The sequence below is a fragment of the Rattus rattus genome, chromosome 14 (genome assembly GCF_011064425.1).
Source record: "Rattus rattus isolate New Zealand chromosome 14, Rrattus_CSIRO_v1, whole genome shotgun sequence".
Lineage (NCBI taxonomy): Eukaryota > Metazoa > Chordata > Mammalia > Rodentia > Muridae > Rattus > Rattus rattus.
This window is the reverse complement of record NC_046167.1, coordinates 10,820,178-10,837,463: the sequence shown is the minus strand read 5'-3', so window position 1 is coordinate 10,837,463 and position 17,286 is coordinate 10,820,178. Positions and strand designations below refer to the sequence as shown.

Sequence of the window (17,286 nt, the reverse complement as noted above, 5' to 3'; positions counted from 1 at the left end):
AATAAACAAGTTCACCAAGCATGGTCCAGGAATATCAATTTAGCTAGGAGTCCCCTCATACTCATAGAAAAGAGTCAAGCAGGATGTGTACTTTGGGAAGCTACATTAGAAACCGGAGGCCACCGATTCTAGTGGCTTCTACCTTTCCTTTTTTATTAACACAAAATCGTTTGCTCCAATATGTCACTGTCAGGCTCCTTCAAAAGGTCTCTTTTTGCATATGTGTGCTTGTGTGTGGGGTGTGTATGCATGAGTGTGTGTTAGAAAGTGTAGGGTCCACACGTGTGTAGTGGAAATGCATGTTTGTGTGTGAGTGTGTAGACCAGAGGCTGATGTCCGGTGTCTTCCCTGATCACTCTCCTCTACACGTATTGTAATAGTCTCTCCCTAATCTGTCTGGTTTAGCTAGTCAGCTTGCTTCAGCTGTCTCTACCTCTCAAGCCTTGATGGCCGCTCAGCATTTACATGCATTCAGAGTTGATGTGTGCACTCCCATGCACCATCTCTCTTAGATTTAGTTCATAATGTCTCCTAGATTGTGAATTTTAACTACTCCTAAAATACAAGTGTGGGACTGACCGGTGCCAAAGACCAGTTATTTCTGCATTTTCTGTGGCCAAAAGCAGATGCTAAACAATTTTGTTGTTAAGAAAACAAATGCAGAGCTAGAGAGATGGCTCAGTGGTTAAGAGCACTGACTGCTCTTCCAGAGGTCCTGAGTTCAAATCCCAGCAACCACATGGTGGCTCACAACCATCTGTAGTGAGATCCGATGCCCTCTTCTGTGTGTGTCTGAAGACAACTACTGTGTACTCACATATAATAAATAAATAAAGCTTTAAAAAAAGGAGAAAGCAAATGCATCAGTTTTACCATATAATCCAGAGATCCACATTCCCTGTGTGTATGTGTTCTTATGCATGTATTTGAGCTCACATGTGTGAGCAGGTACACATTCATGTGTGCCCATGCTCATGCCAAAGGTTGATGTCTTTCTAGGAGGCCTTCCAGTTTATTGAGACAGAATCAGAGCTGGCTGATTCCAGTTAATCTAGAGAGCAGGCTTGCCCCGTCTCTGCCTCCTAAGGGCTGGGCATAAAGCAAGTCCTCATGCTTGCCAGCTTTTACTTGGGTTCCAGGGGAATTTCAATTTTGGTTCTCATCCTTGCTGAGCAAACGCTTTAGCCACTGAGCCATCTCTCCATTTTCTTATAGATTTAGTGACCACCACCATGTACAGCCAATGCTCCTGCCCCAGGTCTGAGGTCCTCTGAAGGAATTAATTCTGCTCATCCAGTCTGAGTGGGGTTGGAGAGGAAAAGACTGAAGTGACCTCCCAAGCAGCACCGTCCTTTCTTATCTGCGTGAGCTACACCCATCTAAAGTTACGCTCCAATGCTTTTCTCTCAACACAAGGTGCTGTTGTTTGCTCTGGTGTGTGACAGTGGAGTGCTCGTCTCGGAGGCTGTCAAGACCACTAAATGTCACGTTCCCAGAAGCAGGTATGACAGCCCGGGCATGGTAGGCTACCGCCATTGACTTTCGCTGTCCTGCTGTCTAGGAGTTAATGAATGGAATCCCCGAGCCCAGTTTAAGTAAATTATGTTCCCAGACCTAATGCTGCTGGGTCTCGCTCCCAAGATAAGAGATTGCTTTTGAACTCCGCTTGTTTTTAAGTGGTAGATAAACTTGTGGCTTCAACTAGACTTTGCACATGCCTCAGCCAATGCCGTGTATTCCGTGTAAGAAGGGACGTAGAGCAGGGTAGGCTAGGGAATGCTTTATGAGCCAGCCTGCCTGGTAGTGGGTCACAGGTGAATTGCCAACAAGACATTCATTACTGAGGTAAATATCGAACCCCTGGACCTGTACCAATCAAGCAATTCAATTAATGGCAACGTAGGCACCAAGAGACGACTTAGTCAATAAAATGCTGCAACGCAAACATGAGGACCAACTTTAATCCACAGCACCCGCATAAGGAGGCAGTCATGTGGGTATCTCAGAAGAGCTGGCCTTGAGGGTGTGGGAGCAGGAGGGCTGGTGGGCTGACCAACTCAGCTACTGCCCAAGCCCAGATCCAGGGCTTTGAGTTGGCCCACCCCAACATCTACTCCATCTATGAACTTCTGCAGGGGCTGATCCTACAGAACCAAAGCTGTAGGATCTCCATGACACCGGGTAACAACAGAATATCTGAGAGGAGTCATGGTAAAGATCCAGCGTTGATAGTAGAAGAAGCCAGAGGCCTTGAACCAGACCAATGATTCATTGCAATGAACATTTGTAAGTGAAGATGTGTGGATAAAAGGGTATACTGTGTGACACATGTTGACACGCTGACACACACCTTCCATATTGAGATTTTGTTTTGTTTTCTTTGGGGGACGGTTGCCAGGGGGAGGGCAGATATGGAAGAAGAGGGAGATGAGTGGGACTGGGGTGCATGATGGGAAATTCACAAATAATCAATAGAAAGTAAAAGAAGAAGGAGAGGAAGAAGAAGAAAAAGAAGAGAAGGAGGAGGAGGAAGGACAAGAAGGAGGCAGGGTGATGGGGTGCTTTTGTAAACCTAGCTTTGGGGAGCCAGAGACAGTAGGATCCCTGGGGCCTGCTGGCTATTTGTCCAGGCCAATGATCCCTGACTCAAAGGAGGCGAACAGTATTCCTAAGGTTGTCTCCTGGCTTACGCAGACACACATGTGTATATACACACATGCACACACGCGAATGGGAGAAAACTGTGATACAAGAAGTTGAAAGAAACAATCTCCAATTGACTGCCTTTTGTGTTCTTAAACTAGGACGGTGGCCTCAGAGTGCTGTGACCCCTCTAAAACTTAAGCAAAACTTTTATGTGCAAACATTTGTGGGAGGGATGGAATGTAAGTCCTTAAGCTTCAAGGGGTCCTATGGTGAAATAATGGGGTGTGAGCCCCTCGTTGTCTTAACCAGCATGTGAAAAGGCATTGTATTACTTGCACAATAATGGCTGACTTGATTTTTTTGTCTAAACAGTCCTTAAAAGTTGTTTTTGTTTTAAAAACATGGATATTCAATTATACCATCTGATAAGCAATTCATAAAATTGGGGACAGGAGACAGGAACTTAATTACAGTAACGATCATTATTTCCACTCGTGGGACGCTGACTGCTTATTTTGGTTGAAGTTGTTTAGTGTTTGGTTTCTAAGAGAGGATCCTTTGTCTTCTCTTAGCTGTTGACTTAAAGATATCAAAATTTGGGAATTAAATCAGCAATGCAAGTATTTAAGAAATGAAATATAAAAAGGACTCTCTCTGGATGCCAGTGGTGGATAGATGAAAATTTCAGTTAATTCTTTTAGGAAGTGAATTCTTCTTAATTTCAGTTAATTTGTGCAGGTTTCTCTTTGAGGTGCGGTGTAAGCACATGGTCTTCGGGGCACTAGGAAAGTACTCAAGCTAAACGGTTGACTTCTGTGCAGAAGGGAGCACTAAATCTGAACTTGGTGGCATTGACTCTCAGCCTGCTGGGCATGGCCCTTTTGCAATTTGTTAAGGATTTGCATGCCTTCTCTTCCACAAATGTTTGCATTTAAACGTTTTGTTTAAGTTTTACACTATACACTATCAGTACTGGATCCTCACTAGGACTCCTCTCGAGCTATCCTGTTGTTGCCCTGTGTCACATAGATAGATCCTGCAACTTAAGTTCTATAGGTCCAGTCACTTCAGAAGTAGCCCCTCTACCATGTGGCAGGAAGGAACGTAGCCCCTGTACAGTGTCTCAGGTCCCTGGGATATGTCAGTGGGTATTGGTCCTTGACGGTCCAAGTTCTAGTGGAATCAGGTGCTCATGGATCTGAGTCAAGGGGACATGAAGACATTCCTGGCCCTGGAACAGGGCTTTAGGTCTTGGCTACGCATCAGAACCAACTAGGGATCTTTGAAGGAAAAAGCAAAACAAGGACAAAGCAGTCAGTTTAAAGTGTCTTGGGTTCTTCCACTATGTCACCAAGGTGGAAAGGAACCCTGGCTCCAGCCATGTGTCAATGAGTATTCTAAGGAGCTGGAGAGATGGTTCAGTGGTTACGAGCTCATGCTGCCCTTGCAGAGGGCTGAGGTTTGGTTTTTCCACCTACACGGTGATTAAAACAATCTGTAAGGCCCGCTCTCCTAGAGCACTGGTTCTCAACCTTCTTAGTTCTGCAAGCCTTTAATACAGTTCCTCATGTTGTGGGGACCCCCAACCATAAAGTTATTTCATTGCTACTTCATAATTGGAAGTCGCTCCTGTAATTAACCATAATATAAATATCTGATATGCAAGATAGCTGATAAGTGACCCCAAAGGGGTCAGGACCTGCAGGTTGACAGCCACTATTCTAGGAGACCTGATGCCTTCTCTTCTGACGTCTGTGGATACTGCATGAACACACACACACACACACACGCATGCACACACACACACACACACACACACACACACACACACACTAAAACAAAACATCTAAATTTTAAAGCACCATTTAAAGATCAAATTTCTCCCAGGTCCTTTGAAAGTCTCCAGGCTGTCCAAACCGCCCTCTTTTGCCCAGTCCATCACAACTGGGAACGGGGGATGAAGAATGCCACCTGTCACCCTGTTGATTTGGACAAGAGTGAGTGCAAATTGAAAGTGACTACGGGTGATTGAATTGTAAAGCAGGAGGAAATTTCATGGGAACCCTGGTGACATTTGAGTCGAGCCTATGGCTTAGCTCATCGAGCTTCGGACTTGCATCATGGAGCTGCAAGTGTTTGCCAGACGCTGCCATGAGGGAGGGAAGCTGGGTGGGAGGTAGAGGGAGGCTGTGAGGTCTTTGCAGCTCTTCTATAATTATTTCCAAATAAAAAAGCTTCAAAATGAAGTAACAACGGAGAAGGAAGGGTCAGAATCAATGCTGTGGACTGGTGACCAACAGCATTCAGTATTCTTGGGCCTGAAGTTTTACACTGGGGGATGTGGTACTTTATAAATAAATACCAATGACTGAGGGGGGGGGGACTAGAGAGACTTCCAATCCTCCCCCCCCTCTTTCTCTCTCCTTCCTTCTCTTTCTTTCTCTGAGGGCTCTGTCTAGGCTCCACAAAACATCATCACCAGAATTCACACCGACAGGGTGGCAGACAGCCTATAACCCGAGAGCCCTATGTTCTCTGGACACCCCTGCTGCCCCAGGAAGGGACAATGGTGACCCTTAAACTTGTACCTGAGGGTATGGCCTGCTCTGTTGGTGATTTCTGTGTCCAGAAGCACCAGCTTTTCCTCAGCCTTCCCACACCCCACACTTAAAGAGTGGCTTGCAACTTGTAGCAACACTACTGTTGTGTTCTCTCTCTCTCTCTCTCTCTCTCTCTCTCTCTCTCTCTCTCTCTCTCTCTCTCTGTGTGTGTGTGTAAAACAGAGTACAGTGGGTGCACACTCATGTGTACAAAAACACCTTGGGAGCAGGCATACCCAATCAGAACACAGTTATTAGAATGTTTCCTTTAGAGATGCAGATGTGGCTCTGTGGTTATGGTACTTGCCTGGCATGCCTGAGGTTCTGGGCTTGATTATAGCACACACACAACACACACACACACACACACACACACACACACACACACACACACGTGGCAGGGCGATGTCATGGTAGCTTTGCTTGGCACGCAAGGGCAGAGGGAAAGCTGAGTTCATGCTTCTGGACATAGAATCACTGACCAGGAGTGCCTCCAGGCACATCATGGGGCAACCTTTGTGCTTCCCTTTCTTAAAATGAAAAGGAGAAAGGTTCTGATTACCAGAGAGGCCCAGAGATGTATGTAGGCTGAGGTATTATCAGGCCGTGAAGGACTGTCCCCTAACTCACCCTTGTCCTTGTCCAGGTGGTCTAGCTCCCTTGCTAGCCTCTCAGAGGCTCGACTTTCTCTAGAACTGACACCTGCAGCATCTCTCCTAGACACCAGGCTCACCTGCCAGTCCTCATTCGGAGACCAACAGGTGGCCTAATTCTTTTTCGTGGGTCCTTACTGGTGGCCAGCCACTGGTGCTGTGGCTGGAGATACCATCACACTCAGATCTGGGAGGAGGTGTTGGGGGCCTGTGCAGTCTCAAGACCAGCCAGGTGGATTGGCTGTGAGTTCCTGCTATGGGGAACATGATGCTTCTCTCAAGAGGGGCTTCTGTACATGTGCATACAAGAATGAAGGTACAGACACCCAGGTGGACTCTCCGACCAGCAGAGAATCCAGAGAGCTCAGCTCCCAGCTACATAGGCCTATAGGATAGCTATCAGATTCTGGGGTGTGCCCCTCCTGCCTTTGAGGTGTGGCTTTTGTGCCCTCCTCTCCCTTTTCATCCATCCATCCATCCACTCAGTCAATTGCTCTTGGCTACCAGGGCTGTGGTCTGTCCTCCTCGGCACACAGACTTCTTCCTCTCTGGACTAAGATAACATGCTCCTTCTTTGACTCCTGTTGACTCTGACAGGAAGTCTAACTGGGACTGTCCAAAGTTCATCGTCTCCTTGAATGGAGTAACCCTACTTGGGAAATGGGAACAATGGGGCTGTGATTAACTGAGAGTTATGGTTTCCTTCCAATCAGTGGGGACAGCACGGAGGGTAATTAGGAGGCTTCTGGGGATTCTCAACAGAGGTTGTAAGGAAGAAGGGGCTTCACACTTTCCACTGCTTCTGACACAGCATTGCCCAAATGTCACTTGTATGTGGGGTGCACACGTGTGTGTACAGGTGTGCAGGTGTGCATGTGTGGGGTGTGTGTGTGTGTGTGTGTGTGTGTGTGTGTGTGTGAGAGAGAGAGAGAGAGAGAGAGAGAGAGAGAGAGAGAGAGTCAGAGGATAGCTTGGGTTTTGTTGTTTTGTTACTCAGTCACTGTTCACCTCTTTCCTTTCTTTCGGAAAATTTAATTTCTTTATTACCTTTATGTGCATGTATGCGTGGGTGTCTGTAGAGGCCGGATCATCTCCTACAGCTACAGGTACTGATGGTTGTCAGTCCCCCTGTGTGGGTGCTGAGAATCAAGCTTAGGTCCCCTGGCAGAACAGCAAACACTCTTAACTCCTGAGCTATTTCTCCAGCCCCCCATCATATTTCTTGAGCTAAGGTTTCTCACTGCCAAGTAGGGTAAGCTGGCTAGGCAGTGAGCCCAGGAAGTCAGTTTGTCTCTGAAGAAATAATATGAATCAATTTCTCTCTCTCTCTCTCTCTCTCTCTCTCTCTCTCTCTCTCTCTCTCTCTGTGTATCCTGCAAAATCAAAGTATTACTTTATTCTATGATAGCCTACTGGAAGTCTTTGTCTAAAAACTAGAGGAGTGTGCAGAATTACAACGAGTTAAAATTTTACTTGAGTATGCTGCTTTCTGCCAACCTGTTCACATTCTGTGTCCCAGGAAGACAAAAACTTGCCGAGTATCTTAAGGTTATACAGTAGATCCTGTTTGCTAAGAGATAATTATTGTTATTAGTTAGTTAGTCTTGTTCTTGAGACACGGTCTCTCTAGATATCACTGGCTGTCCTGGAACTCAGAAGGATGCTCCCACCTCCGCCTCCTGAGTGCTGAGATTAAAGGCATGTGCCGCTCTGCCTGACAAGAAAGGAGAGTTTTTATTGTCGTTTCAAATGTTTGTATGCTTTCACTGCTCGCTTCAAGGCATCTACCTGTAAAATGTTCATGCCTGCCATTTCTGTTGCTGTGAGCATGCCTAACTGTGACAGAAATTCCTTTCCGTGGGCCTGGGACTCAGAGACTATCCTCAGGTGGCCACACTGTCCCCTCACCTTTAACAGCTATAAGAAATTGTGAAGGACTGATTAGCCTGGGTTCCTGCCCATTCCCAAAGAAGAGCTTTTCTGTCTGTCTGAGTTCATGGCTGATTCTTGGCTGGTTGGAGTTTCCAATACACGTCTACCTTCCCTATGTTGGGATTGCATGTGTAGTTGAGCAAATTTGGCTTTTATTTTTTTAACCTAAACTCTGGGGATTGATTGAAGTTAAGGCCTCGGGCTCATATGTGGACATCTTGTCAACTCACAGACCTCCAAGATCAACCACAGCCAAGTATAGATGGGTAAGGTCGTTCTCCCACTGACCAACAGAGGCTGCCTGTTCTTGCCTCAGAATTCATCCTACTTCAATGGTCCTACTGCACTCTTAGGGTCTTGACTGTACTGGCCTTCCCAGCCAGTAACCTCACCTGAGCATTTTAGGAAACTGTGCTCATGAGTCTAAAGATGTGGGGGGTATGCAGACATGGATACAGACAGAGGAGATCCAGGTTTAAAGTAGGTTATTGTTTTGTCTTGTTTCCTGGTGCAAGGGGTTGGGAAGCAGAGTTTGAAGAGCGTGGGCAGCCACAGAAAGTGAGAGTAGGCTCTCTGAGAGGGCTATTTCTCGTTCCCAGAAAACACTGAGAGGAGAAACTGTGGGAAGACAAGGGGGGAGGTGTCTAGGCATCTGTTTAATAGACTTCCAGCCTTGGGCCCACTCATTTCATTCTTCGTGCCAAGGAATTATTGATGTCCCTTAGACAATTGTCACCCAGTTCCAGTGGAACCAAGGGCCACACAAGCCTAGGAAATGCTTCACTGATCAATCACACCCTCCCCACCACCCCTGGCCTTAGCTTATTCTTATCTAAGAATTCGGGCTGATTGTCACTGAACTCTTTGGTAACAGTACAGTAAGAGAGAGAGAAAAAAAATCATTCAGTGAACCAATCCCTTCCTTTATTATAAAACATGATGGTATGGACCCAAGCTGGAATCAGTGAACCCCTCCCTCCCTTTATTATAAAACACACTTTTTATGATTTTTATTATAAAAATCATTCAGTGAACCAATCCCTTCCTTTATTATAAAACACGATGGTATGGACCCAAGCTGGAAGGTAGCTGAAGGCAAGCACAGTTTTACATCACGGTTTTACATGAACTTTCATTTTGTCTTCTATTTCAGCTTAGAATGCGAACCCGCCCAGGTCATCTCTTACCCTGAATTTATCACCAAGTCCCCTTCCTGTTATTGTCACTCCAACACTGGAGAGAAACGTTTATTTTCCTGAGATTTTCTTTTAGCCTTCATGAAGACTAAACCCACAGAGATCTACCTTTTTTCTTTTTTTTTTTTTAAAATAAACATTTCAGACATTCATCCGAACACAAGTCTGCTTGGTTAAAGAACACTGACCTAATATAACTTCGTAACATTAGCATCTAATTATGTAGCCTTTGGCCACTCCAGGCATGATCTCCGGCGTTTGAAATTCAGATGGTGAACTTGGGTTGACCCTGCAGCCCCCACGGGACCAAAGTGGCCCGCAGCCGATTTGGCTGTGCACAGCTGAGCGAGGGTGATTTCACATTCTGCTCTTTTGTTTGGGGTCCGTGGGCTCTGAGCAGCACTTACGTTTCGTCTGTGAACGCTATTCCAAAGTATTCTTTCTCCTTCAGGTTGAAATGAGATGCCACGAGGTCAAGAAGCTCCTTAGCCAAAAGCTTGGGCTGGAAGAAGAGCACAGAGGGAGGAGATTAACTCTGAGAGAGATTTTCACTCGGCCAAGCGCCGTCACCTTGTGTCTATAGCATGTTCTCAGTGAAATACCTGAAAACCCAGGCACACTACATAAACACAAACGACTTTTGTAAAACCCAAAGAGGGGCTTGGGTGTGGTTCAGTTGGAAGGAAGGTTCTTGCCTGGCGTGCACGAAGCCCTGTGTTTAATTATCAGAGCAGCATAAAACTGGCTGTCACGGTACATGAATACTTCATGGGGTTGCAGGAGAAACAGAGGCAGGAGGATCAGGAGTTCACAATCATCTTCTGCTACATAGCAAGTTTGAGGCTAGCCTGGGCTACATGATGTAAACAGAGAGAGGAAGCCAAGAGGGAGGGAAGAAGAGAGAAAGACTGAAAGAAACAGACTAAGACACTGCTGTATTAAACAGCCAAGTCAAAGGTCCAGGCAGCAGATGTATGTAGGGTTGGTTCTGTCAAAAAAATGGCAGTTTTGTCTTTAGTGGGCTATCCAGCCTGATGACTTTCCTTTCCCACCTTATGCTGCTCTGACAGCATAAACCTCTTGTTTAATTGGTCTATTTAGCAAACATAGGCAGACCCTCGAATTCTTAGGCTAAAGTTACTTTCTGATAAACCCAGTGTAATTGGAAAATGTTAAGCCCAAAAACATTTAATATGAATATCAGAGTTTAGCAACACATTGCTACAGGTGTGAGCTCCAGGGCAGCCGGAATGCAAACCAAGACAAAATGGCAAACTTACTTAACACCTGCTTGTAACTAACTTGCAAGTTTCTGGAGCTTGGACAACCTTGTCTTGCTACAACGAAAGGTTAAACGCACCTGCCCCAGTGTGGCTGCTTCTGTCTGGATAACTGGGGGCTCCGGCTTAGGGCATCCTTAGAAGAGATCGTACCTCATAGCCTGACTCAGGGAAAAGATCCAGATGCAAAATTTAAAGCACACTTTTAACTGAACGAAGACTGCATTTGTACCACTGTCAAGTTTAACATCCCTACACTGACCTACACGGTAGGTCGAGAACTGTGTGTCTTCTCTGTGTGGTAGGTACTGTGCTAAGCACTCTACACATCTTTAACCTCAGAATCCTATGAGATTGTCCGTTGTGCAGGGCAGACACAGGCCCGGAGATCAAGCAGTTGATTCTGCCTTCTCCTCCATCAACAGCCATCAGCTCAGAAGTGAAAACCACTTAGAACCACATGGGTTTGAACACTTCCTTCCCTGGAAATGAGAGACCTGTGGGAAACGCCACCGTGACGCACCAACCACTTCTAATGCTCTCTGCTTCCGTTCCCAGCACACTATGCAACCTGAGTCTAAACCAATAGGAAATTCAAGATTGGATGTCAAACCTTTCTTCACTGATAGGAAGAAGTCTGCACTGTGAATGCAGGGGGGTGATGCACGGGGCACATCCCAGAGCTTTGCAAATGAATTATGAGAGACGCTGCAAGAGTTGAGCTCTGAAGCTCGGGCACGTGCCGTGGGATGCGCTGGGCTGCACGTGCCTCTGTTCCTCCCAGAAGACGTTGGGCTGCATTTAATTTATGGGTTGCAGTGACTCAGCAAGTTCCCTGCTTTTATAATGCAGTGGATTATAATTTACCCGTCAGAATGACTGCCACCCCTTTAAAAGTAGCCACAGTCTATCTGTGACGCTTGTTGTTTCTGGGAGTATTTTGAGCTGGGCACCGGGTCACATACCCGTAACCCCAACACTTAGGAGGCTACAGTAAGGAGGAATGGGGGGACTCAAGGCTAGCCTGGGTTATACAGCAAGAGTAAATCTTAATATCTTTTTATTTTTTTTGATTGAGGATTATCTTTTTCAATTGTCCTGGGAACCTGTGTTAGATTTAGTGTCCTTGCCAGCAAGACTCCTTCAGCGCTTGGAACGGATTTGGGTTTTTGCAAATGTTAAAAGTCATTTGACGTCAAGTCTAGTGGGTGGGGGAAGAAAGTCACTTGGGTTCAAATCTGATGGGTGGGGAGAGGGGAGGAGGACCGGGCGGTCTCACTGGGTCAATCTGACATTAGAAAACGAGGTGTGACTAAAAAGTACTTACTGTGGGTTCTTGTGAACTATGGAGAGGACAGCCATGAGATCTCTCTCTCTGGGAACAACATCTCAAAGCTCTCCAGACATCTTTGCTCAGTGTGGTGGTCCGAATGAGAAATGTTCCCCACAGACACTTGTATTTGAACACTGGGTCCTCGCCTCATGATACTATTTGGGAAGGTCATGGAGCTTTTAGAAAGTGGAGGCACATGGCACGGGACGTAGGTTTTAAGGTTTTATAGCCATTTCCTGGTCCTACTCTTTGCTTCTTGAAATGTGATCTCTCTGCCTCATGACTGCTAGGCCAGCCTCATGATCCCGGCTGCTATGGCTTCCCTGCCATGATGGACTGTACTCCTTGGAACTGTAAGCCCAGATAAACTCTTTATTCTCATTTTTTCCTCTCGTCAGAGTGTTTTATCACAGCAATAGGAAATAACTAACATGGTTGGAAAATACATATTTTATATATAGATGTATTCAGTAGGTGAGAGGTACTCATTAGTTGTAGAAATGGTTAGGAGAAAATGCAGTGTGCAGGAAGGGCGCTAAGGACATGTACAAGGCAGCCATGCTGAATAGTCATTGAATACTTGTTTCTTTCACCCAGTTAAGACCCTTGAAATGACAAAAATGGACACATGGAACAACTTCAGTTGACATTCACTTACATCCGCCTTATAATGTCATGCCCTCCCTGCACAGGAGTTTCTGAGGCATGGCTTACTGTATCCCAGACACAGTTCTGAGAGCTTCTACACCTGCCATCGCTATCTAAATGACAGAGGACACCAACCAAGACTTGGAGATAGCATACACGCTGTTCCCAATTTTACAAGCCAGAACTCAAAACAAAGTCAGGAGTCACACAGTGGAATATTACTCAGCCTTGAAGAGGAACAAAATTCAGATAGATTCTACATGAATAAACACTGAAGCCAGACTAACTGAAAGTAGCCATGTTAAAAAGATGATGAGTGGTAACATATCTCACTTGTATAAGTAACTAAGACCATGTGATTTCACAGGGGTTGCCAGGCGTTGGAGAGGACGGGGAGGTTACTACTTGATGGCTATAGAATTTCTGCTTCAGTTTCTCACAACATTTTGGAAACAGTGGTGATTCTTCGATAACACTGTGCACGTCGTTAACACCCCTGGATTGTAAATATACCAAATGGTTAACATGATAAATTTATGTGTATTTACCCCAATCTAAAAAACAAACAAACAAACAAACAAACAAACAAACAAAAGCCTTAGCTTTCCTCAAGGTGGTAATCTTCCTCTGCATCCTGCCTGGGCCGACTTTACTACTTCCTGGGTAAGAGGTCAAGGATCATGGGTCGTCAAGGAACTGCCTGGGTGAGGGCTAGAACGCTGGGTCTGAACCAGCACACCGACATTACAGATCTATACGTCATCGTCGTGCACTTAGCTAATGTGAGTCTTCCTCTGATTTCCCAGCTTCACGACGCAATGAACAATGGCTGGCTGCCCTCTGGGAGCCTCGTGGGGACCTCTTCTTATCACTATGCCACTAAACAGCTGGAGCAGCCACAGCATGGTGGGGAGGAGGATGACAAACCTGTCCCTCTCTGGTGAATATCTGCTGAAACATGGGGAACCACTGACTGCTTTTCATGAGTAGCATTATAGACCAAAGGGGAGAAAAGTCCCGCCATGAGGACACTCCCGCTGGGGAGACACAAGCCTGCGAGGTACTTACCCGCCTCACAAGCCGTGAGGACCTGAGTTTGGTCTCCAGAAGGCAAGTTAAAACGTGTGTGGGGCAAGCAACCAGAATGCTTTTTATATGCTTGTGACGCTGTCAGACGACTATCAATTAAAAAGAAAAAAAGTCACGCCAACCAATGGGAGCGCAGCAAGGAAAATAGACCCCAGCACCCTGAGACGTCCATTGTATGGAATGAACTAACTTCTCTCCTGTGAAACTAGAAAATGGTAGCCACGGGAAAATGGAGGAGTAAAGATAGGGTCGGTGGTTCCTGCTTGTGATTCAGGCTCAGGAGACACAGACAGGAAGATCCTTATGGCTCAAGGTCAGTCAGGCTACACTATATGACCAGCTCCAAGTCCAGGTGAGACACCATGTCTCACAAAAAAATACATACACATATACATATACATACATATATACATATACATATACATATACATACATATATACATATACATACACATATACATACATATATACATATACATATACATACAGATACATATACATAATATATACATATACATACATATATACATATACATACACATACATATATACATATACATATACATACACACATACATATACATATACATATACATACATATACATATACATACACACACACACACACATATATATATATATATGGAAGGTGCCCAAGGACTGACATGGGAGGTTGATCTTCAGGCTCTAAATGCACATGTATCTGTGTGTGTGCGTGCACATGCACCTGTACACACACACACACACACACACACACACACACACACACACACACACACACACACACACACACACACACACACACACTGTTGGTATTCTGTTTAAGCTCCACCCCCACAGCTACCTGGCAGCAGCCAGGTATGCTCCGCCCCACAGTTGCCTGGCAACAGCCAGCTGTGCCTGACACTATAAAAGTGGCTGCTTGCCCCCTCCTCTCTCTCTTATTCCCTCTTACCCTCTCTTGCCCCTCTTGCTCTTTGTTCTTCTCTGTTCTTGCCTCCATCCCCCCTCCATGTGCCATGGCTGGCCACTTTTCCTCTCTCCTACTCTTCTTTCATTAAACCTCTACCATGTGGAACCATGGCCATTGAGCATCTTCTGTCCGGGCATGGGCCGAGATTTAAATCCTAACACACACGTATCTATACACATAAACGCACATATAATAAAAAAATAAAAATAGAGGGATCAGATCAGTGATGGGGAGATGCCAGAAGAGTCTAGAAGACATTGAGTTTGCAACTGTTTGTCTGAAGTCTTCGTGGAACCCCCACACGTGTCTTTCAGTTGTCAAGGTGACAAACAACAGCCCAGCTTCTGCTTTCATCGTAAGAGGCAGAGCAGAACCCACCCCCTGAATCCAGGACCTCTCGCTGCTCTACTGAGACTGCGAGGTCATTCGTGATCTCTGCACCATGGTGCGTCGTGCCTGACTCTGTCACTGCGTCTCCATGAGGTCTGGGCCGTCGATGGCATCAACGCCTTAACTTCCCCAATCCTGCAGAGGAGGACAACGTTCCACCCTGACAGGATGGCGACTGAGGAGCTCCGGCAATCCTGAAAGTTCCTTCAGCTCCTCTGGAGTGAACTGCCTGCCTTTTAGGCAGAAACCTTGGCTGTTCTGCAGTCGGAAGGGATGTTTATAGAATCCTGCTGATTGTAATTTGCCAATTACTGGTGCTGTAAACATTTGTGGAGCTTTGCAGGGATCTGGCTGGGAGAGAGGCCAGAAAAAGAGCCCCAGAGCCCCATGGAGTTTGATGGGACAAACAGGGCAGAGGCCTGAAGGCATCGTAGGCAAAGCAAGCCCCGTGTGTCCTTGGTGAGCTATGCCAGTTTCTTCAGGGTCACTGGGCGGGCCGGTGGGGATGTCAGCGAACTAAAGATGGGCTTTCTCCCAGCCTGTATTTAACTCTATTCTCTCACTGGCTTCTCTACCCTTTTAACTGGAAGGATTTTCCTGTTTTCCCTGTCATATTGCTTCCCTCTTAATAACGACTTTCCTTGGAAAAACTGTACTCTTCATGACTGGCACATTGGAGCCACCACGGTGCTAAAAATGTTCCCAAACTGAGCTGGGACACCTGCACAGCTACCTCATGTCAGTGGTGGGGGGGGGGGCAGTGAGTCTTTGTTGCTCTGAGTTCACCACGCAGACAGACGCATGTGAGGTTGAGGGCGCTGACTCCCGTAGGCATAGTCACTTTATTTTATCTAAGGTGTCTGTTTAGGTCCTGTGCTCTTCCAGCACTTTCCTGCTTCTTCCAGGAGGCGTTAAGTGGCTGCCATGATCAAAACAGCACTAGGGGCTGGGAAAAGCTCACTTGGTAAAGTGCTTGCCACACAAGCATGGGACCCCAAGTTTGGATTTCCGGCACCTGTGTTAAAGGCTAGCTATGGCGGCATGTCCTTCTAACCCCAGGGCTGGGGAGGTAGACACACACCCTGGGCTTGCCTTCAGCCAGCTTAGCTAGATAAGGGAGCTCCAGGTTCAGTGAAAGATCCTATGGTAAAATTATAGTCGGGAACAAGCGAGGAAGACATTCAGTGTCAACCTCTGGCCTCCTCGTGTGTGGGCATGCATCTTGCACATGCATCTACAGCACCCACTTTGGACTTGACAGGCACTCACTTCCAGACGGATGACCGTGGACAAAATGACGGAAACTTGTGTCCTCTGCCTTCTCATCTGTCAGATGATGGGTTGGATTTAGTTGCACGAAAGGTTCTAGAATATTCTTCTTCACGCCACGATCAAATCAAACTGCTTCCCCTCCCACAAGCTACTCGGCCCTCGCAGAAGTTGTACGTGTTCATTCAAAAATCCCCTCGAGTTAGTAAATCTTGTCTCTCGACATTCCTCATTTTCCTTAAACCATCTGGAACAAGTTGCTTAACCCCACTGCCCCTTAGCCCCCTCTCCTGTAAAATGACGATAATGACTATAGCCAGGTCACAGGCTGTCAGGCTGTCATGAGGGTTAAACGAAGGACGGCTTATGCAAACCGCAGTGTGTGGTATGAAGTGAGTATCGCACCAGTCGATATTATTTCAGTTCTTCATTCCTGTCACCATTTACACTGGTCACCAGTGGGCTACATGGCACTGGCAGGCTGTCCTCATCTCAGCTGACTCTCTGACCTAGAGTTCCCATGTGCTGACCCTGAACTTGGAATTCCCCCTACCTCGGCCTTCCTGAACTCTTGTATGACTGGAGAAAGAAGTCAGTATGAAGAAGACAGGCCTTTCCCACTAGGGCTTCATCCAAATACCAGAGCACGCGCAAAATACAAACGGGAGAAGTGGGTGCTATGTCAACACCCTGTAAAGGCTCAGGTCCCCAACCCCAGTGCTTCTGGTTCCTTCCTTAGTTTATAGCCCCCCCCCCACTCTTGGGAGGGCTCTTCCCCTCTTAACAAGACGTCTCTCTATTTTGAGCCCTGTATTCCTGGTACAGTCCTTCGCCTAGGACTTAACATTAACCCGAAAGCAGGTGTCTCCGGAACACACATGACAGCCTCGCCCTACACACGTCTTACCCATCCCTTCAAACGGGAACCTCCAGCCCGTGCATGCTCTCCCTGACAGGGGCCTTCAGCCTGAGCATGTCCTCCCTGACACTGGACTTTCTCATCATCTCTCTTATCTCCATGTTTGACTTAAAACACACGCCCCCCACACCCACCCCATCTCCTAGATTCCTGGCAGCTCCTGAGATTTTCAACTTACACACCCTGTAGGTTTTTTCTCTCAAATTTCAATGAAACCATCTCTGAACTTCCTTTGAAGCCTGTTTTAAAAATATTTTACTAATAAGACTAAGAATCCCCCCCCCCCACCGCGCCCGGCAAAGGAAACTGTGGCTCTCTCCAGAAACACTAGCATTATAGATGGATGCCAAGATGCCTG

At 46.4% G+C, this 17,286-nt stretch overlaps 1 protein-coding gene across 1 annotated transcript in view; it reads right to left on the bottom strand.

Moving 5' to 3' along the window:
• Positions 1-17,286, bottom strand: part of Frmd4a (FERM domain containing 4A) — a 314,400-nt gene that overhangs the window by 131,181 nt on the left and 165,933 nt on the right. Inside the window, exon 3 of the mRNA XM_032884487.1 lies at positions 9,435-9,529. Coding sequence (XP_032740378.1) covers positions 9,435-9,529 — 95 coding nt within the window. The remainder of the gene's footprint in view (positions 1-9,434; positions 9,530-17,286) is intronic.